The sequence below is a fragment of the Gastrolobium bilobum genome, unplaced genomic scaffold (assembly GCF_033153095.1).
Source record: "Gastrolobium bilobum isolate Gb01-03AN ecotype WA unplaced genomic scaffold, APGP_CSIRO_Gbil_v1 utg33830, whole genome shotgun sequence".
Classification (NCBI taxonomy): domain Eukaryota; kingdom Viridiplantae; phylum Streptophyta; class Magnoliopsida; order Fabales; family Fabaceae; genus Gastrolobium; species Gastrolobium bilobum.
Genome location: NW_026895122.1, coordinates 1 through 26,951, shown reverse-complemented (window position 1 = coordinate 26,951; position 26,951 = coordinate 1). Strand labels below are relative to the sequence as shown.

The 26,951-nt window shown below is 35.2% G+C and overlaps 1 protein-coding gene and 1 long non-coding RNA gene across 2 annotated transcripts; both read left to right on the top strand.

The window, feature by feature from the left end:
* Positions 1–8,512: 8,512 nt before the first annotated feature.
* On the top strand, positions 8,513–12,202 carry LOC133315592 (putative disease resistance RPP13-like protein 1). The gene has a single exon (XM_061517273.1). It carries the CDS (start codon positions 8,513–8,515, stop codon positions 12,200–12,202), a length of 3,690 nt encoding a protein of 1,229 aa, XP_061373257.1.
* Positions 12,203–23,112: 10,910 nt separating this feature from the next.
* On the top strand, positions 23,113–25,787 carry LOC133316057 (uncharacterized). Its single transcript, XR_009752166.1, has 3 exons — positions 23,113–23,385; positions 24,304–24,392; positions 25,506–25,787. It is a non-coding gene; the product is annotated as an uncharacterized LOC133316057 (long non-coding RNA).
* Positions 25,788–26,951: the final 1,164 nt, after the last annotated feature.

The window sequence follows — 26,951 nt, the reverse complement described above, 5'->3', positions numbered from 1 at the left end:
GCATGATCTTATGACGAAATACCAAGCAACTATAATAGTTTGGGTCTTTTATTTACCTGAACCGTTGCTCTGATACCATAAAATGTAACATCCTCTTAATAAATAAATATATTTAGAAATAATAATAAATAACTAAAATAGATGAGAAAATAAATCTAGAAAGATTAACTAGAAACACTAACACCCTTCATTTATTACACATGGATGTAAGTTAGTACAAATATCTTACATTCTAAATATTTTACATCAGTTCCACACATATATTACACTCCTACTACATCAGGTTACACTGTTTATTCATTACATACTTCTCAATCTAGTCTAGCCTTTAGGTATAGGACTCCACACTGTCTGCATGGAATATAGCTGCTGCTCCTTGGTTTCCAACTATTATGTAAAATTCCCAACGATCGTCATAAAAATAAACATTCACAGTCCATCCTTCTCCAGAAAAAGATAAGTTAGGCATGATGACTTTCTGGAAAAGGTTAGCACAAAATAAAACAATGTGAGATAATTCTCAGCAATATTGAGATATTTGAACTATAACCATTTCTAGCCATAATAATGGAAAATATCAATCTCCCAAGTTAGTTTATAACTGAAATAATAATAATAATAAATAATGTAATATTTAACTGAAGCCAATTTAATTCCCAATTTTGTGGGTCTCCTACTTGTGAAAAGTTATGATATGGCGGAGCTCAAGCCATGATAAGGCGTCCCTTATCCTAACTATCTGATCCCAAACTTTTGAGGGTCAGTTCACAGTAGTAACATACAGTTAAAATTTACACAACCTTTTATTATTTATTTGATACCAAATAATTTGTTGTATCTTACTACTAAGGAAAATTTAAAATTTAATGAATATCCTAATAACATTAGAGGTAAAACAGAATTAAAAGAAAGATTAAGGTAAGAATATAGATGCAAATAATATTTAATAAGAGAAGAAATAAAAAATATTTTGGTAGAATAACAGCATTACAATTTTCTAAAAATAAAAAAAAAGAATATAACTAAAAGGAAGAAAATAGAGAGAAAGTTTTACTCTCTCAATACTACCTTTCCTCTATTATACCTCTGTCGTCTTCTTCTTCTTCTTTTTTCCGTATCCTCTCCTCCTCTCTGTAATTTTTCTTCTCTCCGTAACTTTTCTTCTCTACTTTTCTTTACTAACCAAGTGAAATGAGATTGAATTGGTACCTATATATATACACTGGACGCTGAGTCATTTCATTCTTTCTTTTTATTTTTTTATTTTTTTTATTTTCTTACATCACTATCCTTGCATCAGTGAAATTACATCATCCTTATTGTAAAAGTTTTGCAATTGTGGCTTGGAGGGGGGTGTTCCACGTGGCCCCCTCGTTGCCATATACTATTATATTTTTTTTTCTTTTATTATTATTCTTTATTTTAAATATACATCATTATTTAGATACAATTATTTTAATTAGTCTTAAACACTTTTTTTTTTAAAAAAAATAATACATAAGATATAGTATACATATAAATATTATAAATTAAGAATAATATACACCCTAAAGTTATTTTTAATTTAGTTTTAAATTGTTTGTGATCTAATAAAAATATTTGTTCTTAGTAGGTCATAGATTGTCCCAAAAACAATTAATTTATTATTATTATTTTTTATTTTTCTTTATTATTATTTTATTTTATTTTTTTATTTTTCTTTATTCGATTATTACACAAGTTTTGTAATGCTATTATGATTGTTATTTGTATTTAATTTGATGTGTAAAATGGAAAGTTATTAGTGATTATTTGAAAGAGATATGATAACTTAATATGAAAAGAGTGGATAATGCTATGATGCTTGGAGATATTACTCCGGGAGTATCAGGTTAGCGGAAGACGTGTGAGAGCTTCCGTATGAACTATAGCATTTAAATTGTGTAATGACTACCATAAGGACTGTGGTGATCGGAAGTGGATAATATTGAAAAAATGGTGAAACTATGAATAGTTTATAAAGTTAAAGCAAAGTTATTTGAAGTAGTTTATGTGTTGTATGATTAATATTTGTAATTGTGTTAATTGATTTAATACAATTAGTTGTCTGAAGAATTGTGATGGTTATATGCAATTAACCTTACGATATAAATCAACTAGATTAATCAGTAACGAAATATGTATGTTGTATGTAGTATCTGAAAATTTGTATGCTTAAACTATATGTTTCTGCAATCCTATATGTGCTAGCCAATTATACAGGAAGAAACTCAAGGGTGGAGACTACTGTATAAACCTTGAGTTTACTGGGATTTTATACCTCACGTTTCGGGGCACATTTCAGGTTCTGCTTAAGGTGGTGAGTCTTCAAAGATTATGCAATGTAAAAAGGATGGTTAGCAGACACAATAGGCTCAATTTGGTTTACTAACGTTTGGGATTAAGCATGTATGTTTAAATTTCGGATATTATCTGTATGTTGAGACGTAGATGTAGTTGATACATCTATATATATTTGAGTTTGTTACGCATAGTAAAGTATATCTGTATGTTTCAAGTTTATTGAAAGTGAGTAAGAATCTATGGATAGGTTTTGAAGCTGTTGATATAGAATATTTATGTTTTGGTTACGTCTGGATTATATAACAACCCTCACTGTCAAACAGATGACAGTGAATTAACAAAGTGTTTATGTGGGAATTTAAACACGTAGTCAAGGAAATGGTATACGGTAAATCATGTAATTGACATGATAAATAAGTTAAGAATACAGTTCATGCCAAACAAGTCTAATAGGACCCTAAAATAAGTATAAGGTAAATGTGGGGATATAGATGTCATTATGTGAAAAGTCATGATTACTTTGTTAATTGACCAAGGTTAAGTCAAAGGTTGAATTTAATGATGTAATTAAATTCTATGATTAATTTCATAGGTGCAAAGTGATCTTATTATGATTACTTTGTGAACTCTTTGCATGATTTTTTATGTATGATTGATTCTTTGAGACCTTGTATGTTTTATATTCTTAAAGGTCAAAGTTAAGGGTTGACTAACAAATAAAAATCAAGGTTAACTAGTCTTGAATAAATGGACCAATGGTTGGAAAGTTTGAAAGTCTTAAAGTATAGAAATTACCAAGTAAGCAATCCTAGTCATCCTTGCACTTGTTGGGCGGTTTATGCAAGTGGAAGAGGATCTAGAATATTGTATATAAAGATGACAATGCAAGTGTGAATTTAAAGGACCAACATGAAGCAAGCAAGTGTGTAGTTGTAAAAGTGTAAAGTTATGTAACTTTGGTGATCTTTTACACAACATAACCGGTCACCATCTCTTTCCCTAAGTGTCCAACAAAATTTTCTCCTCCTTCTATATTTCACGGTCGTGGCATATGCTAGAGAGAGAGAGAGCTTGTGAGTTCTTTAATTTTACGCACTTTTTGGAGAAAACTCATTACACAAAATGATAGCTTTTGATCTTGTGATCCTAAATCTCTCTTCTTCTTTTTTCTTGAAGAGCTTTGTAGTGAGAGAAACCTTCATCCAAAGAGTGTTGGTACTATTTGCCTAGAGAGAGAAAGTTAGGGTTTTGAGAAATTGATTGGCGGAAAAGAAAGCTTGGTGTTCAACGAAGCTATTTAAGGTATTACTTCTTAATTTTGATGGTTGGAAGTTGATATTTCATGGTATTAAAGTTTGATTAGGGTTTGTGAAGATTATGAATATTTGATGCTGTTTGATGTGGTTTGAAGTTGTTTTGAGGTTATATGTTAAAATTATGCTTGGAAATGTATAAAACAAGCTAAGGAACTTTGTATTTTAACATCGGCCAAATGGTGTAAATTGTGCAAACTATGTGTTTGAAGAAATGTTAAAATGAAATTAAGGTTGTAGGATAATTTAATGATGTTTGGTTCAAGAGAAATCAATTGGAAAATATGTGTTAAAACCATGGAATTTTAATTAAGTCCATTCAGCCATGTGTATTTTAAATAGCTAGGATTAATAATCAATTGCATTTAATTATTTAAAGTATGCCTAGTGTATGACCAAATGGTGGTAGCTCAGTTGGCGTATGGGAGCTGAGCAGGTGGGGGTGAGGGCATGTGTTCGAACCTCTCCAGTACCACCTTTGGGAGGGGTTTAAAGCATTAATCCTGGACCCGCCCCGAATCGGACTAATCGCGAAGCGATGAACCGATGGAATATTTCCAAAAAAAGATTTAAAGTGGTTTACATTGAAAAGAAATCAAATTAATGACATAGAAATTGTGTAAGTGTCATTGTACAATATAAAGTGTAACTGTCAAAGATTGTGTAATTGAACTAGAGTGTTTAAAGAATTGTGTAGTGTAAATAGATGTGAATTATAAAGTGATTAAGTTGGTTAATCATGTAGATTAATTACATGAACAATTCGGCCAACATAGATTAATTACTTAAAATTATGTACTTTGATAATTGAATGTTGTGTAATGTTCACTTGGTAAAAAGAATGAAGATTTAACATAGTTTAATAGGATTGAATGTGAGAAAAAGTAATTGAATATACATAGGTGTTAATATGGCTATGTAAAGAAAATAATAAAAGAATGGAAGTTGAATTGATATCATGTAAGTTTGTAGACACGATAATTTGTAAAGGAAGTTACAGTAGTAAAGTGTATGTAAATTGTGTGTGAAAGAATGTAAGTTAAAGTGTTGTGTAAGGTTTGTGTGTGATGTAAAATTAACGTAATATCAAGTGCTTATGGATTAGGTTGAATGATATATCCATTGGACAAATTAATTGTAAGAAAAGAAGGCATGAAATGCATGAATCATTAGGGGAATGATTCGGCCATGATAGGTTAATTATTATGGTATGTTAATGAAAATTAATTAAAGGTTGTATGATGTTTGAGAAGTGGAATCAAGTAAGTTTCAAGTGGTGTTAAGGTATACTTAGCCTTAATAAAGTATTAAATACTTACTTGGGTTAATGGTTTAACTAATTAGAAATATGGGTCTAATGTTAACGTGTGAAACTATGTTAACACTTGTGTGGTATGACATGAACTGTTAATGTAAAGATCACAAGAACGCGAAAAAAACGTGAAAGTCTAGAAGGCCAACACCCCGATTAGCCCAAATAGGGCAGCACAGAAGCATGAACAAGGCGGTCTACAGAAAGACTAGCTACTCTAGAACCAGACCTTGGCCAAGAAAGCCGGAATAGGAGAAGCAGTAGTGAAACTGCAAGTAACTAAGCACCAAGGTCTGACGCGGAATTCAGATCCTGCCGCACTGATAAGAAGTCACTCGCAAAACAAAGACATCCAAGGCATCCCAAGAACACCCAGCAAACGCCAGCTAAGGATGAACCCAGACTTGGCTGAGGTATAAGAAAAATTATCGTAGTTCAGCCACATAGAGATATATAATATATGGGATCCTTTGACTGAATGGACTGAAACATGATTGAGACATGTTAAAGACACTATAGCCCGACAGCCTGAACGCTCAGACTATTAGACTCGGGGGCACGTGTAGTAACGCAACCGTCAAAATGGAACGAGGAATAGCAACAACCTTCGTAGGACGAGACCCCGACAAACCAATTTCTGAGCTTGCATTAAGGGAAAATGCCAGAAAGTCATAAGGAAAGACAAAATATTTCAGCCTAACACAACCCAAATGGAGTACAAAACGCGAAGGCAGCAAGTGACTCCCAAGGTACGTCCCACCAGTCAGAAAGGGACACACTTAAAGGAATAACTGTGGAATGTAATAAGGAAGGAAAAAAGATTTCAGCCCAACACGACCCAAGCAACCCAGTCCAGGGAAGTCGGCCAAGACACAAATACTAGAAAGCATGAAGAACAAAAGCAACGGAACCCAGGAAAGACGGTCTAAAGAAAGATCGACCAGTCTTAAGCGGGACCTTAGCCAAAAAGGTTGAGTGAGGAATACCAGAGCGACATCTGCAGTATCTGGCACATAAAACCTGGCATAAAAATTCAAAGGCTGAGTTAAAATTCGAATTATAAAGCATAAAAAGAAAGTAGCTCATTGTGAACCAGGAAGTACACAAAGAGCGAAATCTGGAGCGCAGATCAACAAGATTGCATGGATTCTAGAAAAAGCATCGGAACTCAGAAAGGCATGGAAAAGACCCAGGCAAGGAGGTTAAAAGGAAAAGCTCGTCCACTTCTAATGAGAACCTCGGTCATAAAAGTTCGAGGGGGAATGACCGACATGAGAATCCAACATAATAGACTTGAAAAGACGAATCTAGACTAATTTTGCAAGTCCCAAACCAAAGCACCCAACACGGACCAGGACATGACTGGATCCCAACAGCGAAGCTCGGCAAGTTTAATCTTTAACACAGTCACAGACAATAACAGCAATCGCCGACTCAATTAAGTCTGCTAAAAAGGGTTTCAACTCAGAGAAAAATTGTCGGAAAAAGAAAACAAGTTCATCATTACAATAATGACAACTATTACAGCTCGGTAGTCCGGACACCCAGACTATTAAGGTAGGGGGCAACTGTTATGATCCTGACATAAAGGCCCACATTCTAGAAGGTCCAAGAAGGGAAAATAGCTAAGAAGGATATTAAGGAAATATTCCTTAACTATACTAATTCTAGTGCGACAACAATGGATCAAGCATTGGATCCTCCAAAATCCATCTAAGGTCCAAAATTTCACTACCTAAAGGAAAACTCTATAAATAAGAGGTAAAGCCTATAGGTATGACACTCTTTTCTCTTATAAGTTATCACTATGCACACACCCCACGTCTTGGCTACGCTGCTTTCTTATTGTGCATAATGATCTTTAGTCTCTAAGGTATCTCTCCCATAAATACATGAGACATAACACACAAATCCAATAGAAACATACCAATCATCAGATTGGACATTATTGATTCTCCAAGATCAAACAGCTACAAAACTTTACATGATTATCTTATGTGAAATTTTAACATGAGAGGATCGGTATTCCCCGGTTAAACAGAATTTTTGTAATTACTGTTTCCAACATACAAAGCTAAACGAAGTATTGGATTTTGCAGTTCCATTTGGCACTATTAACATCAAAGGTACTATGCTTTGAACTAGGGTTGGCAAAACGGGCCAACCCAACCCACATATAACCCGAAAAAAAGAGCCGGGTTAGGGTTGGCTTGAAAAAAAATGAGCCAGAAAACCAAATCCAACCTGACCTGACCCGAGTCGGGTTAGGGTTGACTTGCGGGTTGGCTAAAAAATATGGTTCGTGGGTTGGCTTGAAAAAATAGCTCGCGAGTTGGCTTGCGGGTTGGCTCAAAAATTACTCGCGGATTGACTCGAAAATTACTCGCGGATTTTCAGCATATTTAAATGAACCTGTAGTATTAATGCACCAGCTATGTGGCTTCTATCAGCTTAAACAAAAGGCTACAAAATGAGAAATAAAAGCAAAATATTCTACTTTCGAATTTTCTTCACAACAAATTTGCACCAACATCAAGAAACAATAAGAACCGCTTGCTACAAAGTGGGTAAGTTATTTGAATCAAACAGAGTCAGCATAGTCTAACAATATAAAAATGGCAGAGATATGAGAAAATTAGGGACTTAGGTTTAGAGAAGGAAGAAAGACAATGACTACATCTGTGAGTTTTGTCCATGTTTTTATATTATATTTTGTATTTAAAAAAAAAAAAACTCAACCCGCGAACTGGCTCGTTAAACCCGCGGGTTGACCCTTTTTTTCCGAGCTGACTCAAGTTGAATTGGCTCGGATTGAGAGCTCATTTTTGCCAACACTACCTGACTCATTTTGAATGAGTTACGAGCTAACCAACCGGATTAGCTTATATTTACCAACCCTACTTTAAACTCAGACAGCAGATTGCATCTTGTTACACTTCTCCCTCAGCACAGGGAACAACCTTCCTCGATAAGACCTTGGGTGGGAATTCGAAAAAGTACAGACTGAGATTCCAATGGAATTCCTTAAAATAGTGGGGGGCTTCTAATACTTTCTACTTCACTTCCTTTTTTTGTCAATTAAGTTAAAGGAATTATGTATTGTCCCATTTTAAGGTCAGGAACATGCATAATAACTATAGATCTTACCAAGAAAATATTTCTGCCTAATCCAACCTAAATGATATAAATGAAGTGCTTCAATCCTCAACTATTTCATTTTCAATCTTACCTCTTCAATTTAATAATAATGTTTAATGTTACATACATATATGAGAATTGCCAAAATTTTGAACCCTTAAATTTTCCCAAATTTACAGACGACCGAGTTGGATATTATCTATCTTTGTCAGCTATATAACATTGTTTAAAGAAGGTTATGATGTCATTAAAAAAAAAAATTCAATCTTGAAGTGGTGGGGTTTACACATACGCGCTATTGACCGTTGACTCTGCAAGCTGCTGAAGCTGAATTGCATGCTACCCACCAATCTCTCGCTCTCTTTCTAGCAATCTCTTGTTCTCTTTCAAATATAGTTGTAGCCTCAGAGTTGCAGACAAAGAAGACATGGCTGAAGCTTTAGTGGCAGGAGCTTTTCTATCTGCTTCTGTGCAATCTTTAATGGAAACAATAACTTCAGTGCAGTTCCGAGACTTCTTCAGGAAGATCAGTAAGCTAAATATCTCACTCCTGGATGAGTTGCAAACAACACTGCTAACTCTTCAAGCAGTTCTCAATGATGCGGAACAGAAGCAGATTACCAACCCTGCAGTAAAAGAATGGCTGGAACGGCTAAAAGATGCAGTGCATGATGCAGAAGACCTGCTAGATGGAGTCAACACTGAGGCTCTGAGACACAAGGTGGAAGCTCAACATCCACATCAAACTACTACTGTGAACTCCAAGTTAGAGGCCTTGTGCCAAAGACTCCAACGTTTTGCTGCACAAAAAAGTGGCCTTGGTTTGCAACCTGTTAGCATGAGGGTATCAGTTAGAGCACCAACAAGCTCTGTGGCAAATGAGTCAGGTGTGGTGGGTAGAGATGATCATAAGGAGAAACTAATGAGTTTGCTGTTATCAAATGATGAAAACTGCAATAATAACATAGGGGTGATTACAGTTTTTGGTATGGGTGGTATTGGTAAGACAACCCTTGCTCAGCTTCTCTACAATGACCATAGAGTAGAAGAACATTTTGATCTGAAAGCATGGGCTTCCGTTTCAGAAGTTTTTGATGTCACTGTGGTAACAAAATCCCTTCTTGAGTCTGCAGCTTCAAAACATTTTGAAAATGAAAATCTGAATTTTCTCCAAATTGAATTGAGGCGAATCTTGAAAGGCAAAAAATTCTTGCTTGTGTTGGATGACATTTGGAATAACAAATATGTTGAGTGGGATGGCCTACGAACTCCCTTTAGTGAGGGAAAACAAGGAAGTAGAATCATCATTACAACACGTCAAGGAGACGTTGCTCAAATGACACATACATTCCCTATATACCATTTGGAACCATTGTCAGATGAAGATTGTTGGTCACTACTTTCCAAGCATGCATTTGAAAATGGAGACCCTAGCAGACACCCCAACTTGGAAGTAGTTGGTAGAAAGATTACTGAAAAGTGTGGTGGCTTACCTATAGCTGCAAAGACATTAGGAGGTATGTTGAGGTCCAAAGTGGATGAGAATGAGTGGGCTTATATTTTGAATAGTAACATATGGGAACTACTAAATGATGATGTTCTACCTGCTCTATGGCTAAGCTATCTCTATCTCCCTCCTCATTTGAAACGATGTTTTGCCTATTGCTCAATTTTCCCAAAAGCAGTTCCTTTAAATAGGAAACACATAGTACTACTTTGGATGGCAGAGGGTTTGCTTCGACAAGGCCAGAAGAAATCAATGGAAGAAATAGGTGATGAATATTTTGATGAACTATTGTCAAGATCATTAATTCAACAAGATGGAGATGATTATGTAATGCATGACCTCATCAATGATTTGGCCACAGTTGTATCAGGGAGAAGTTGTAATAGGTTTGAGAGTTGTGAAATATCAGAAAGTGTCCGTCATTTTTCTTACTCTAGAGGTAAGTATGACTCTTCCTCCAAGTTTGAGAGTTGTTATGCAGCAGCAAAATCTTTGCGGGTGTTCCTCCCTCTGCCATTGACTGATGATCCAAATTTATGGTGGTACTGGAAACATTACTTGACTAAAAGGGTTACACAGGATTTTCTGTTTAGACAAAGATACCTACGAGTCCTGTCATTGGCAAACTATAGTAACATTAGTGAATTGCCTAATTCACTAGGCAATCTGATACACTTGCGATTTTTGGACCTCTCCTTTACTCCAATCAAAAGGTTGCCCAGTACAATATTTAAGCTCTACAATCTTCAAACATTAAGATTGTTATACTGTCAGAACCTCACTGAATTGCCGGCAGAAATAGAAAACTTAGTTAACTTGCGTCATCTTGACATGAGTGGCACTAAACTGAAGATGCCAAGACAGATCACCACCCTACAAAATCTCCAAACTTTAAGTACTTTGGTTGTAGGCAAACAGTATGATGGACTAAGGCTTAAAGATTTGGGATGTTTCCCAAAACTGCAGGGAAAACTTTCAATTTTGGAGTTGTGCAATGTGGTTGATACCATAGATGCTATTGAGGCAAACTTGAAGAACAAAGAGCTCATTGAGGAGTTAGTGTTGGATTGGAGCAGCCTTGCCAGTCAAGGTTCACAACTTGAAACAGAAGTGCTTGACCTGTTGCAACCATCAACCAATCTTAGGAAACTTACCATTGAATCATATAATGGCACCAGATTTCCTAACTGGTTGGCAGATTTTTCATTTTCCAACATTGTGTTTTTGTGTGTAAGTGGTTGTAATTTTTGCTTCTTTCTCCCACCACTTGGACAACTTCCTTCTCTCAAGGAGCTTTATGTTACAAGGATGAAAATGATAAAGACTGTTGGTCCTGAGTTCTATGGTAGTTGTACCCCTTCTTATCAACCATTTCCATCCCTTGAGGTTTTATCATTTGAGGAAATGTTAGACTGGGAGGAGTGGCAACTGTTCAATGGTGAAGGCATAGAGTTCCCTTTTCCATGTCTTAAACGTCTACGTTTGTACAATTGTCCTAAGCTAAAGGGATATTTACCATGTCAGCTTCCTTCCAGCTTGACAGATGTTAACATATCTTACTGTGATCAGCTGGAAGCATCTACTTTACATTGGATTACATCAACTAAAAGTTTGACTATTATTGATGGAGGTCAACACTTATTGCCAATCCTTGAGAATGATTCACAGTGCTTGCTATCCTACATAAAGATTGAAAGGAGTGATATGCTGACATCTTTTCCCAGAATGGTTCTTAGCAGCAATTGTCTCCGTGACTTGTACCTCACTAAAATTCCATCTCTCACATCCTTCCCAACTGAGGGTATGCAGACTTTACGGACACTGTTGGTATCCGAATGTAAGAATTTAGAATTCCTACCTGATGAAGCCTGGGAAAATTACAGTTCACTTGAAAATTTGATGATATGGGACAGTTGTCACTCACTCAGATGCTTTCCATTAGGCTGTTTCCCTGTGCTCAAATATCTTTATATCTGGAGTTGTCCAAATCTCGAATCACTTTCAATCTCAGATAATGCTGCTTCTGCCCAGAGTTTGTCATGTCTTGAAATCTTGAAAATAAGTAGCTGTTCTAATCTGGAGTCTTTTCCTCAAAGTGGATTGTCCACTCCCAACTTAATGGAATTTAAAGTCTTCAATTGTGGAAAACTTAGATCACTTCCAGAACAGATGTACACCCTCAATTCTCTTCAAGATTTAGAAATTTCTAATATTCCACAGCTTGTGTCATTCCCGCAGGGTGGTTTGCCACTAAAGTTAAGATCAGTATACATAGGCTTTTGCAAAAGTCTATCACCTATGGCTATAGCTAAGTATGGTTTTCAATGGCTTACATCTCTTTTGAAGATTGGAATAGGAGGCGATGATCTTGTCCAGGCATTCTTGGAAGGGAATGCGCTTCAACATCTCACCTCTCTTGAAGAGTTTCACATCCTGCGTTGTCAAAGGCTTGAGTCCTTGCCAGAAGATAGGTTACCTTCCTCTCTTTCTTTGTTGAAGATCCAAGACTGTCCTCTACTGGAAGGAAGATACAAGAATAGGTCAGGGAAACATATGTCAAAGATTTCTCACATCCCTACCATAAGAATAAATGAAGAGGTGATAATATAGCTCGTCAAGTGAAATAAAGCATGGAAAACTAGAAGGTAAGGCCTTTAATTTTGTCCAACAATGCAGCTTAAGTGTTTATTAGAAGTTAAAAGTTTGTTTATCCTATAAGAGAGGGATGTGAACATTTCTCCAGGCTAAATCACATTTGAGATTTTGTATCTATGACTGAATATTTGTGGTTTAAATACATATCTACTAAAAAATGAAGTCATGTTTCATTTGACTGACACATGACGTGAAGCTTATGTAGTATGAAAGGTTTTGCATTTATCATTGTTCTTTATGCACTGAGAATGCTGGGTGCGTACTAATAAATACACTGATGCCTTTATCATCCTTCGTTTGTGTTCTATCCTAGGGGCTGGACAGGCTGAGGCTTCTATGCCGGTAGTGTGGTTGCTGACTGTAACTCCTATGTGTGTTCCGGTGGACAAAATGTAGTGTGTATCTGGCATCTGCAAGCACCCTGATGCTCAAACCAATAGATAAATGAGGAGAAATATGCAATAAGAGGAAGGATAATGCGCAAATGGTGCGTATGAGCCGGCCCTGACCCGATGGACAAGATGGGGCATAGGCAGTTCTAGGAAGGTTGTTGAGGAAGCTTTGCCATAGCATAAGGTCGTACACTATCAGAGCAAACAGTCAAGTTGTCAGGTACGTTGCCACACTGCATGCTGCTGCTTATGTCAGTCTATAGAACAGGCATTGAGAAGCTTATGTCAGTTTGGTTTCTGCAGATTTCATCATTTTGAGTTTACTACATAACCAATCATTCAAAGGAACTAATGCGGAGTTTTGATACTGAACGTCAGCAAATGATATTTGAGATCTAATTTCTGTAGTAACGCTTGATGATGGAGTGACTTTTTGGGGCTTTAGAGACTGTTTGACGTTCTGTTTTGAAAATGGTCGTTGGACTAAAAATCTGTGTGATGAAGTTAATATTTCCATTCCAAGATGTAAACGGCCCTCTGATCTCTTTCTAAGAGGTGTGGTCACTCTGAATCCTGAAGAGTAACATGAGTATAGTTATATAACCTGGCTACTTTCTTCTTCTATTATTGTGACCTATGCAAATATTTTGGCCTTTAGTGAACATCATAACACCTCACTAGGTATCGTATTAAACATAAATTACCTCAAACTTGGAAAAATACAAATAATGGCCTAACTCTTGTTTATCTATGCAAATGTTGATTGGGATTCCTCACTTAAGAGGGGAAAAAAAATCCTCCAGGTTGCCAATTCTTTACGTCAAATCCCTTAACGGGTCAATACTTAACTAGTCTCTTACCTATAATAACTTGATTTGTTGAGTCAATTAATCAATGACATTTTTTTTATAATATACATTAGTCCATGTAATTATCTTTTGGAGCTGTATACGTATATAAATATGGCTGAGGTAAATTCCTTTAAGCAAATGCATCAAAATGCTACAGAGTACAATAGAACATTGCTGTCATAATCAGTTCATCACATATTCAAGAAGATATGGATATTTTATTCTTTTGCAAGAACAATGACATTTTTAATTTAGCAGTCTAATACTGGTATACTATGATGCACGGACACTGACACAGGACACGACACGACACGTCGACACGTTAATTCTAAGAAATAACATATTTCGACACGTTGGGACACGTTTTGATATTAAATAATATTTTTAATATATATAATATATTTTTATTTAATATATATAACAGTTCATAATTAGTCATATAACCAATCAAATATTCAAATTTCATAACATAAATATAAAAATAATAATTTTTCGTACCTTGTTAATTTTTCATGTCAAATTTCATAACAGAAAAAAATTGATTTATAAATATTTTTTTTTATTTTTAGTTAACAAAATAAAATTAAGACAAAAAAAAAACGTGTCCGAGCATGTCCGAACGTTGACCACGTGTCCGAAAAAGTTGACTGCGTGTCCAAAAAACGTGTCGGACGCGTGTCCGAAGCGTGTCCGGGTTTCTTAGCTGGTATATGATACTATCTTTTTCTTGAGCGCTCTGATATCCTTTACAAGTCAGTCATTCTTCATTTGAGAAACTTGTAAAGAGAATCTTACCAGCAGCCTACAGATTCGTGTTGTAATTTGTCAGTGCTTGGCTAATCTGGACCAAAAGATCAAAATTTTGGGCTAGTTCGTGCAGTCCCAATTTTAATTAGAAACCAAATACAATCTATAAATCAATCTTGACCATTGCTCACAACAACCATGAATATTAACATTTATACATAACCATCTTTAGAGTTATTTGCACGATTCATTTCTTCACATCATAAACCTCCTATAAGAAATGACTTTTAGCAAAGGAACAATGCTACACATAGGCATTTTACTCCTCACTTTTCACATCATTACAAAAAACAAAACAAGGAAATCTGGACGAATTCGGAGTTTGGACAGATGAATATTAACCTGAACAGACGAACAGCATGCTCTGCCTCTAAGAAAACAAAGAATGCTTAAGGATCAAACGTTAAAAAATTCAATCTTGAGCTGAAAATGGAACGAACAAGGAATGCTTGTCAAATTCAAAGCACTAACTCACACAAGAAAATACAATTCAATTCAAAAAAGTGAGAACACTCCCGCAGGAAATTGCAGAACCATAAGAAAATTATTCAGTTATTAGACTCAATACTTTCCCCATCACATATGCATTTCATCGAGCAGGTAGAATGCAAATTTGTTTCCCCAGGTTTTTTTGACTATATGATGATGGCTACATGCGGCTTTTCTTGTAATGTATAATATAGGGTTTAATGATCTCCTAGTCCTAGACACACATAAAAAAATATGTGGCCATATATTTTCTTTTTTGTTCCCTCCTTATATGGAATAAATCTTTAAGGCTACTGTTGCACCTAGATTCAGTGCATCCCACCAATAGAAGCATTACATGTCATAGGAGAGAGAAACAATTTGTTAGAGGTGAGAGAACTTTGGCTGACATGTAGAGCTCTCATTGGTAGAATGCACTGAATCTAGGGTATATCAGTAGCACCAAAAATTTATCCGCTTATATGTGCTCACGTGGAGCTCCTTTACTTTGATGAGTGTAATTGATAAATTTATCTTATGTGATATGATAAACAATAAACACTTTATTTAAATATGGGGAAATATTTTATTTTTGCTGCAAAAAAATTTTTTGTCACACTCGTATAAAAATGAATGAATCTTATTAATTTTTTTTCTCTTTTCTATTTGCAATGAGACTCATTCACTTGTATGTGAATGTGACGAAAAAAAATTTCTTCCATAAAAGCTGAAATATTAAACCTTTTAAATATATATTAATTCTTCTGTTTTTTTTTTGTCAGAGGTCTCAAACTTAAATTTCATTGATTATTAGCTAAAACTTAACCAGAGTACTCAGTGTGACATTTATTATTCTGTGTGTAGTAAGTGAATTGCCTATTGTCATGTTTCCAATTCTAACTCGAGGAGTTACTAAAAAGTAAATTTACGATGAAACTTTTTCGGGGAACTACCACAGTTAATTGGGATAATTTTATTTTCATCTGGTTATATGATTTATCACTTGATCCTTGATGATTTCAAATTTATTATTTAGACACAATGTAATTATAAAAATGTATTATTTAACCATCGTGATTTCAAAACATAACATATACTGATTGTGGTCATAAAAATGTATTTTTTTTTTGTAGACATAAAAATATATTACTTAAATTCCTTGTGATTTTATATATATACGATATTTTTTATTTTTCCTAATTTTTATCTTATATTATTATCCGATCATAAATTAAAATTATAATAAAATTAAGTATTAAAGATTAATATAGAAATCATATATTTATAAGTTACTTTAAACATTATCTAAAAAACAAATATGTATCCAAAAATATAAATTGTTTACTAATAATATATTAGAAATTACAAATATTATTTAAGATATAAAAAGCATTATCTTTAAATTTATTTAAGTTAAATTAAAAAATTAAAAAATATATTAATCTATGGGTTTGTTTTTTCTGATGTTACTTTAGATAACTTTATCTAATGTTCATCAAAACAATGTCGTTTTGGGACGAAAATCATGGTATTTTTGTAATTTTAATTTATTTCAGGGTTACAATAGTCTTTATCACTTTAATTTTTTAATTTTTCAACCCAAAACGACGTTGTTTCGATGAACATTAGATAAAGTTATCTAAAGTAACATCGGAAACTTTTTTCCCTTAATCTATATGAATAATTACTTAAATTTAAATAAATTATTTATTTTTTAAATTTATTTTTAATTAATAATAATATCAGTTAGATCTTAATTAATAATAATATTAGTTAGATCATATAATCTAACAAAAATAAATTTTTCATTTTTCCTTTTTCATTAAATATTAGTAGCAAGTAAAATTATAATAAAATTAATTATAAAAAAAAGATTAAAATTATTATTTTGAAAATTATGGTGAAGGTAATAATTTATTTTAAAATAAAAATATTATTTAAGAAAATCAAACGTCTATTATATAATGTATTTATTTTAAAAATTAAAATATATTTTAAGAAATTATTTGTTTTTCTCATAAAATAAATTAAAATAAAATACTATTTTACTTTATTTATTTTTTATTTGGTATCATTATAATTTTATCAAAAAAAAACTTTATTAAATAATATATTTAGATAATACAAATTTAATTTATCTTAAATTTATTTTTAATTTTAAATATATTTTTATATTAATAAAAAAATGTAAAAATAATTTCAAAATAAATAAATTAAAATATTTTTAATGTAATATTTAATAATTACATTTATTAAAAGTTTATTCAATGATATCTAATTACACAAAAAAATTAGGAAAATAAATAATTTTATATTTTTAAGACCACAAGAGTTTAAGTAATTTATTTTTGTAACCACGATGAGTGTAAATGAAAGTTTAAGAACACAGGATTAAATGATAAATTTATTGACCACAATGGATATGAGTGATAAATTTAAAAGTACAAGGGGTTAAGTAAAACACCATGAAACCACAAGAGTTAAAAATGAAGTTTTTCCTAATTAATTTTTGTTATATCATATTCTTTGTTAGGTCACAGGCGAGCCCATATGTGTAAGTCCTAGATAAGTGTGAGTCCTAGGTCTACATGTGTTCTCTCGGAGGACTATCATCATGGGTTTGGAAGGTTGACAAATACGAACACTAACCACCATCATATATATAAGCCCACCAACTATTTGATACAAAGTTGGGTGAGAGGGGGGGAGCCTATGGTAGAGGGATATCTACCATTATATAGGCTAAGTTATAGACAGTCTTTCATAAGTGTGTTCCGATACCATATCTTAACCCAAAAACTTAAAACATTGAGTCTATGAGTCCTTCCAATTATATATGATCTTCACTTAACACATTTCTAATCAATTTGGAATTTCATTACTCACGTTTGGATTCTCATCCCAACATTTTTTTTTTTTGAGCTTATGAATTGCAAAGAGTCAAAAAAAATAGCAAAATGAGAGAATTGTTCGCTACTAAATGATCGTAAAATTTTCTTACTTTGTATGATAGTTTTTGTATACATAAGGTAGTGGGAAGGGGAAGTATAATTGTATATGCCAGTGGTTCTTCGGATCGATCACTGATACCTTACGTAAGATGTTTACATAAGGATGGATTACATAAGGTACTATGCTGAAAGTGATTTCATTTGGGACAAAGCCGATTTATGAGCAAATCTTGGCATGCCCTGCTGGGTTCATTCCTTCTCTAGATAGGGGCTTCAGCCATCTCAGTGGGAGAGTTTTCAGCTTGTAATTTCCTTACTCTTGGCTTGCGAACCATTAAGTTATCCATGCTTATCCTATTTATGTCCTTGGAACAAAGGAGTGGTGATTTGGACCTATACCAAACGATATAAAGAACCGGTCCAGTAATAACCTAACAAAAGGCCCAAGGTAAAACTTAATTTATAGGGAAACAAGTCAGTAACGTAAATACATAATCCCACAAGAAAATAACAGAGTTCCTAAACAGCACAGAACTAATGAATTCCCTTAATAGCTAATAAGGGAATGCAAGGCATTAGAATCCAGACAAATCTAGACATCATAGCTCATCAAAAAACATCCCTCTAAAGAGATAGGCTAACAAAGCTAGCTAAATTAGCCAATCAGGGATATGTTAATTGTGCCGCCGTACTAAGCCGGCATAGTAAGCCAACAAGCAGCTCATGCTACTACTTTAAAAGAGAGGCTTAAAGCCTATGTATGATCATCTTCTTCCAAAATACTTAAGCTCATTACTTAAACACTGACTTGAGTATTGGAGTGCCTTGTAGCTACCCAGTCACTCCTATTCTAGATAAATCATATTATGATGGCATCAGAGATCCAATCCTAAAGACTTCATCTTGCATTACAAAGCAAGTGATTTCGTCAACATCACTTGACGAATTGAACCAAGCTCAACCATGTGTGATCAGACTCAAATCCTTCTGATCAGATTAGGTGTCAATTCATCTTGGTAGATTGTGTTCATGTCAAGACAAGGTAAAACACAAATATGAATACACTCAACCCAAATATAACACAAATAAATATTTTTGACAATTCTCCATATCCTCCCATATGAAGTCACGTTGCATTCTCTTAATTTCCAAGCAGATTCCTTTTGGTATTTTGCAACTTTGCATTTGGAAAAAAGAAACAGCAGCCGCAACCGATTGGGCCAACGTGATACAGCTAGCTGAGAGAGGCATTTCTGCTGCCATGCATTCAGCTTCACCCTAACTTTCTCCACAACACTCTCATAAAAGGTCCATAGTAGCTCTCACATGCTGCATCATGGATCCCAAGTAGTGCCCCATGTTTTTTACACGTTTGAAACCACTTCGATCAATAATAGAACTCATCACATCTTCTTTGGCATTTTTGGAGAAGAAGATTGTCATTTTTTCAACACTTAGTTTTTGCCGTGAAAGCTCTTCAAACAAGTTGAGACATTTCATTAACACATCCAAGTGCTCCACACTCGCCTCCATGAAAAGCATTAAGTCATCTGCGAAAGCAATGTGTGATATTTGTGGCCCATCTTTCCCAGCACGAATCGATTTCCAGAGCCCACCCCTTGAAGCAGTTGCAATAATATGAGATAACTTCTCCATCGTAATGACAAATAAGTACGGAGACAAAGGATCACCTTATCTTATCCCTCTTGAAGGAAAGAACTCGTCAGTCTTGCCTCCGTTCTATAGAATGTTGATCTTTGAGGATTGAATGCGGCTCATAATTAGCTTCACTAGGTGGTCTGGTATGGTTATTTCCTCAAGAGTGCGCTCCAAAAAAACTCCAACTCAGCCTATCGTAGGCCTTGATCAAGTCTATCTTGATCACCATGAAAGACCTTCTCCCCCACATCTTCTGCATGAAGTGAATAGGTTTTTTGCACAATAATTATGTTGTCTTGGATTCTCCTATTGGGCACAAAACTTACTTGAAATGGAGAAATAATTTTCTTCAATACAATTTTCAGTCTTTGAACGATCACCTTGATGAGGACCTTGTAGACCATCAGGAAAAGGGAGATAGGTCTAAATTGGGGAATGTTTTTAGGACTTTTAGTTTTAGGAATCAAAACTAAAAGGGTAGAATTAATACCTGAAGTAAGATCAGGATTCGACCTAATATTTCTAACTAAATCACACACCTATTGTTTCATTTTGCACCATTATCTCTGGAAGAATACTAGAGGGAAACTGTCTACACTTGAGGCTTTATAAACCCCCATAGTAAGCAATAACTTTGATATTTCCTGCGAACTTGGACTATTTACTAACTCTGTCTGTTCCTCCTTAGTAATATCAGCCCAACAGTTAGCAAAGAATAATCATCTCTCCTATTGGGAAACTCCTCACTAAACAATTTTTATAGAAACTACACACAAGAGATTTGAGTTCACTAGGATCTTCAATCCACATGTTGGATTCATTCCTAAGCCTTGTCACCTTGTTATGGCTTCTGCATATCATTGTTTTCAAGTGATAAAATCTTGTATTTTATCACCATCCACAATCCATCTATGTTTGGATTTCTGAAATCAAAGCAATTCCTCATGTTCTAGAGTTAAACCCATGTTCCTTTGGATTCTTCTCTCCAAATCTTGCAATTCTGGTGTGTCTGTGTGACACCCTCCCCTGTATGCATCCAAGGGAGACGTCTGCTAAGCGGATTAGAGTCATAATTCTTATAATTAAATACTGAAACTGCGTTAACAAATTTCTATTTAACTCTTGTGATTTAAATCAGGTTGTTTTCGAAAGCAGTGTGAGATTTTACAAAAACATAGCTTGCTGAAAAAATAATTTTCCTGAAAAACTTGTCTGTCTTGCAAAAATCATACTAAATCGAACTTTCAGAATTTTGGCATACAGATTATATAATATGAAACTAGACATCTGGGGCTTCGCGTGCATATAAATTAATAGTGAATCGGAGGTCTGTAGCCCCAGAAACTGAACTCGCAAAGTGCTCGCTAAAACAGTTTATAAAACAGCATTTAAAACGTTCTGAATTGATTTTCGCAAAACGAAATCAGAATCTCCCAAAGTACAGGTTGACTGTAAAAATCTTCAAAACAACAAATCAAATCACTCTTCTACAGTAATCCAACTTCCCAAAATATTACATCAAGATAAAATATCCAGCCAACATTCATCAGACATAACAGACAACAGCAGATATTCCAAACAGCAGCAGTCAACAGCAAATATCCAAAATAATAACGTCATTATATGCTTTTTCGCCCTCCTGCAATTTTATAAAAATTGAGCCCCAAAAGTGGTGAGAAAAATCCCAGTAGTGTGATAGCAAAACCAGTAATGCAACAATATTAACTAGATACAGAATTCAAAAACAGTCGCATCAACATATAATTTTCGACAGATGCTAAATATAATCAGAGTGCGTATATAACGCCAGAGTACTAGTCAAGATGCGTATATAACGCCAAAGTATTATACGTTCATAGCACTGCAGTGCACGTACTACTAGCAAGCACAGTGGATATTCTAATTTTTGGCTCCATCAAGAAGGATTCCAACTGCGACCTATGCGGACTGAAGCCAAGTGTCTCATACCCTGGTACCGGAGGGATGCCTATATGATGCGTGCTTAGACAAATATTTTTATTTATAATTTTTCTTTGTTCCAAGAGCAGCATGAAATTCGTGCATGTATGCCATGATATGCTTCGCACACACAAGTAAAGAAACAGATGAATGATGATGTATATGACTAGATCATAGCATATAATTCATGTACTTTTAATAGCAAGCTGCCGAATAATAAATATTTTCCAAAACAAAATTTCCATCAACTCAAGTCCAAGGGCAGAATGCAAATAACGTATAACTGAATACGAATCCAAGGCACATGCGAGCAACACTTCACAATTCCATATACTAGCTAATAGTCACAAAAGGTAATACCACTTAACACTTACCTCGCGTGCCACAATTTTTACCAAACAGCAGCAAAACAGCCCACACTCAAGAGTTATGTGCACCTAAGCAAAAATATACAAGTCAGAATCGTGCGTCACATTATTTCCAACACGCAGCCTACATTTTTCACTCCTTTTTACCCTTAGCTCCCAATCGGTTTTCAAGGTTCTTTTCCTACTAATTTTCTGACTTCAAATAACTATTATTAACTTGTTAATAGTGAACAATCCAACATACAAAATCAGTTACTATCCACTACTAGGTGCCTAAATTGTTCATTTAAATAACATTTCTACATGACAAAGGGGACAATAAAAGGGGCTTCAACATGCTGTCTATCAAATTCTGAGCACATACAAATTTTAATAATTTTCCTAGTCCAAGGGAACCATCCAACGAAGGGTAAGGAACTATTTTTCCTAGGCTCAAACTCGATTATGGGTTGCATGTATCAAGTAACCATGAGGTTCTCAACAAGACAAAATGGAACTAAAAGAGATAATAACTAAGTCCTCCTAAAATACCTCTAAGGCCGAATAGAGAGATTCAAGAGGAAGAGTTGATTTCAGATTTCCACCTAATTGCATGCACCCTAAGGCTTCAATAATCGACCAAAGGACAGTCACCAAAGGTTGAGCCAGCAACCTCACACTCCTTCGAATTTTCAGCTGTAACAAAAGGGAAGAAAACCCTTGTAAAACCGAGGTGGAACACGGATGAACAGAGATATAGAGGAAATGCTTTACCTCCTTGAATGCTAGTGCACAGCCGAACAAGGTAGGAGGAGAAGAGTGTGTTTAGAACTTTGGTTGTCCTTCAAAGAGGTCCACGGTTTGTAGCAAAGAGAGGAGAAGATAGTATAAAAATTTTCTTGAGGTCTTTTACTCTAATGGGCTCACAGTTTTAATGGGGAAGGGAGAAGATGGAATGGCTAAGTCTTGTTCTGTTTCACTAGGATAAATCTTCAACCTATTTCCCTACACAATCAGCGCTTAGGGAGGGAAATAGTGGGGTTTGGATGCTGATTTAAAAAGACTCCAAAGACCAGAAAATACTTGACTATCTCTTCCTTTCATGCGCAAAAGGGAGTGTAAATGTATAATGACCCTCACATTTATTATGGATTTAATATTGAAGGATAATTACAAAGAAAAAGAAATAAAGTCATTTTTGGTGAAAAATGAGTTAAAATGACAGTTAAGAGGTAAAAAATGCGGATAAATAAAGTTATCTAAAAGTGAAAGTAAAAATAGAAACGTGACTAGAAAAATATTCTAGTCTATTGGTTAAAGTTTGGTAATGAATGGAGGTGTGTAGATAGATGAGCTTATACCCGCTAGTATAATGAATTTATATAAGTGACTCAAGGGAGTCACTGTTCCCTTCTCTTTACGGACGCGAGACAGAGAGAACGAAGGAAAGAAAATGAAAATGGAGATTTTGATTAAAATTCTTCCAAAATTCATAACTTGAGCTAGAGACCTCCAAATCACTCCGTTCCAAAGCCAAACCTGTGAAAAATTTCGAGAGGAATCTATTGGTACCAGTATTTCTGAGTGGGGTTCACTGTAGAGAGAGATCTTCTCCCCCAAAGAATTCGAATTTCATGGAAAATATGGGTTTTGATGGAGCTTGAAGCCATGGGAGCTTGAAGCAAGCTTCTCCCTTCATTCTAGGTAAGTTCATGTTAAGAAATCTTTGTTTTCTTGGAGTTTTGAGAAAGATTGAATATAGGTTTTCATTTTAAAAATTTGGATTGATTGAGCATGTTAGAGCTTAATTCAGGTTTAGCTCATGTTGAGAAAAGTGTTTAGATGAGAATTTTAACGGTGAAAATGTATTTTGGAAAATTAAAAATACCGTATTTTTGAATAGTGTCGTATACGTGAATAGTAACGCATACATGAATAGTATTGTAGAGATGAACAGTGTCGTATATATCAATTAACGAATCTTGGATTAGAGGTGTGTGATAAGCTTGAATTTGATGGAGTAAAGCATTGAAATCATGAAGTTGGCATGATTTCCTTTATGTGCCTCTTAGCCATTTTCAAAGGAAGTATGTGCTATGAGTTACTGTTTTACAAAGCGAGCATACTTTTATGCGTGGAATGATATTCTAAGGTGTATGGACCTTCGCTTTGGTGAAATAAAAAAGAAAATAAGGTAGCTCCTTTGTATGGCCTTAAAATGAGTTTTGGCCATTTTCAAATGAGGTATATGTTCGGAGATATTGTTTCGCAAAGTGAGGATACTTATATGCGTAAAATAATTTATATAGGTGGCTAAGCTTGGGTTTAGGCACTAGACAAAGAGAAATCTTATAGCTCCTTTGTAATGGGCATTCGGCCTTAAATTGGGAAAAATAGGCTTTTAGGTGCTAAGAGGAGTAATGAGTGTTCTAAAGGCCTTTTGGGACTATCCTAAGACTAAGTCAATATATGGAATTTTGTGGGGATTTGTTGAACAAAGAACCACCCACTCATGACTTAATATGATTAAGTAAAAAGAAAATAAACAATAAAGTGTGTGTCTTGTATATTTACATGGCATTATATCATTTTATTGAGTTTTATGTTGAATTCCTTCTCTAGGTGTACCTAGGGACTGTGAACGTTTGGATTCTCGTGGAGTATGATAAGTAGCTTGTTCTTCAAGTAAGCAGATTGTAAAGCTCAAAGAGGTAAGCTCTATGTTTATGGGGTTCGCTCCTACTTTGTGTTCCGCCATAGTGTACGGACTGTGGTCAGGTTGTATGATATGTATGAGATATATGATATAGATGCATTCATATAGAGCTATATGATAATATGATATGTTTTGTTTTGATGTATTTACTTTGATATGTGTTAATATGATATGTTTTGTTATGATATGACTTCTGTAATATGATTTCTGTAACAATATCTGGCCATTGATTGTATAGTACCCGGATGTTCGCTTTGGGGTCCTCCCTCGGGACTGATGGTGTACGCCTCTGATATGTTCTGGTTCCGCTTTGGGGTCCTCCCTCGGGAACACGTGCGTTGATTTCCGCTTGGGGTCCTCCCTTGGGAATGACTGCGTACGCCTCTGATATGTTCTGGTTCCGCTTTGGGGTCCTCCCTCGGGAACACGTGCGTTGATTTCCGCTTGGGGTCCTCCCTTGGGAATGACTGCGTACGCCTCTGATATGTTCTGGTTCCGCTTTGGGGTCCTCCCTCGGGAACACGTGCGTTGATTTCCGCTTGGGGTCCTCCCTTGGGAATGACTGCGTACGCCTCTGATATGTTCTGGTTCCGCTTGGGGTCCTCCCTTGGGAACACGTGCGTTGATTTCCGCTTGGGGTCCTTCCTTGGGAATATCTGCGTACGATTCTGATAAGATATGTGTATATGTTTTGTTTAGTTATGATATTTGATTTTATGACATGTTTTATGGGATATGTATGATGATTTTGTAAATGATATTTGTTACGTACGTTGATTTTCGCTTGGGGTCATCCCTTGGGAACGATTGCGTACATCTTTGATATAACACGTTTTGTTCTGATGTGAGTATTGTGATGATTTTTGTAAAAGATATTTGTTACGTGTGTTGATTTTCGCTTGGGGTCATCCATTGGGAATGACTGCGTTTGTCTTTGATAAGATATGTATATATGCTTTGTTCAGTTATGATAATTGCTTATATGATGCTTTGTATATTATGTATCTGACTGTCATGCAGGAAGTGAGCCCAGGGTATGGAGGGTTTTCCATAAACCTGGAGTTTACTAGAGATTCGTCTCTAACCCCGTTTGGGGATATGATTTCAGGAACACAGTTAATTGAAGAGCCTCATGGGACAAGGACACTAACCGTGGCTAGAGGTACTAGTATGAGGATGTGGAGTTCTGGGTGGTCGGATGCTACTATTTGTTTTAGACGTATTTTTGGAAAAGATGTATTGTTGCATAGTGTTCATATTCGATACATGTACATTTATGTATTCAGGCATGATGATATGACTATGTAGTATTCAGTTATGTTATGTATTGGATTGCATGCTATTAGATTTGTGGCACGGAGCCAAGTTCAGCATGCGCCCATAGATGGGTATCTGAGTATATTTGCATGACTGGTACTTCTAGAAATATATATTGTTTAAACTGTCTATCAGGAACTCTTGAGTGTGGGATTGGAAATCCCCAGTTGTCCGATTTACAGAGGTTACTCTGTCCGATTTTCGTCTCCGTAAAATAAGAATTAAATTAGAAGAAGTATGCAATGTGATATGTCATGTGAAAAAAGATTAAAGGAAAAGAAAAAGTTAGTTCGTATTTTCGTAAGTTAAGTCTTCCGCTGTTTCTGTTTGTATCATATGTATGTTAATTGAACCGGCTCGAGACGGGGATGTTACATTTATGGTATCAGAGCAGTTGCTCTAGGGAGTTACATGATATATAGCTTAAGATATTTGAAGTTGGAAGTTCTTGAGTGTTTTCTTGGAGTGCTGTATAATGCATGTGTGATCACTGAGTGTGAGCGTAGCTAACTCATTCCTTAGTGTAATATATGCAGAGATATGGTTCCTCCAAGGAGAACTCGTAGAACATTTAATAATCATTATCCACCACCGGATCATGTTGTAGCGATTTTGGTTGCACTACAGCAGACTTGGACTGCAACTAGGCAGAAAGAGCTTGAATTAATAATGAAGCATTCAATTTGACTGTGATAAAGATGAAATTTCGAATTTTCGTCAGAGAAGGAAATTGAATTTACAATCGACTTGTTACCTGCGTGGGGCCTATCTCTCTTGCCCCATACCGGATGTCACCTCTGGAATTATCTGAATTGAAGAAGCAGATAGAAGACTTGTCTAGTAAGAATTTTATCAGACGGAGTGTATCTCCGTGGAGAGTCCCGGTGATCTTTGTTAAGAAGAAGGACGAGTCTATAAGATTGCGTACAGATTACCGGCAGTTGAACAAGGTTACTGTCAAGAATAAGTATCCTTTGCCGCGTATAGACGATTTGTTGGATCAATTGTGTGGTGCGACTATATTTTCTAAGATTGATCTTCGGTCTGGGTAACATCAGATCCGGGTAAAGCCAGATGACGTTCCGAAGACAGCTTTTAGGTCCCGTTATGGGCACTATGAGTATCTGGTTATTCCTTTTGGGTTTACAAATGCACCAGCCGTTTTCATGGGTTATATAAATCGGATCTTTAAAGCCTATTTGGATCAGTTTGTGGTGGTCTTTATAGATGACATACT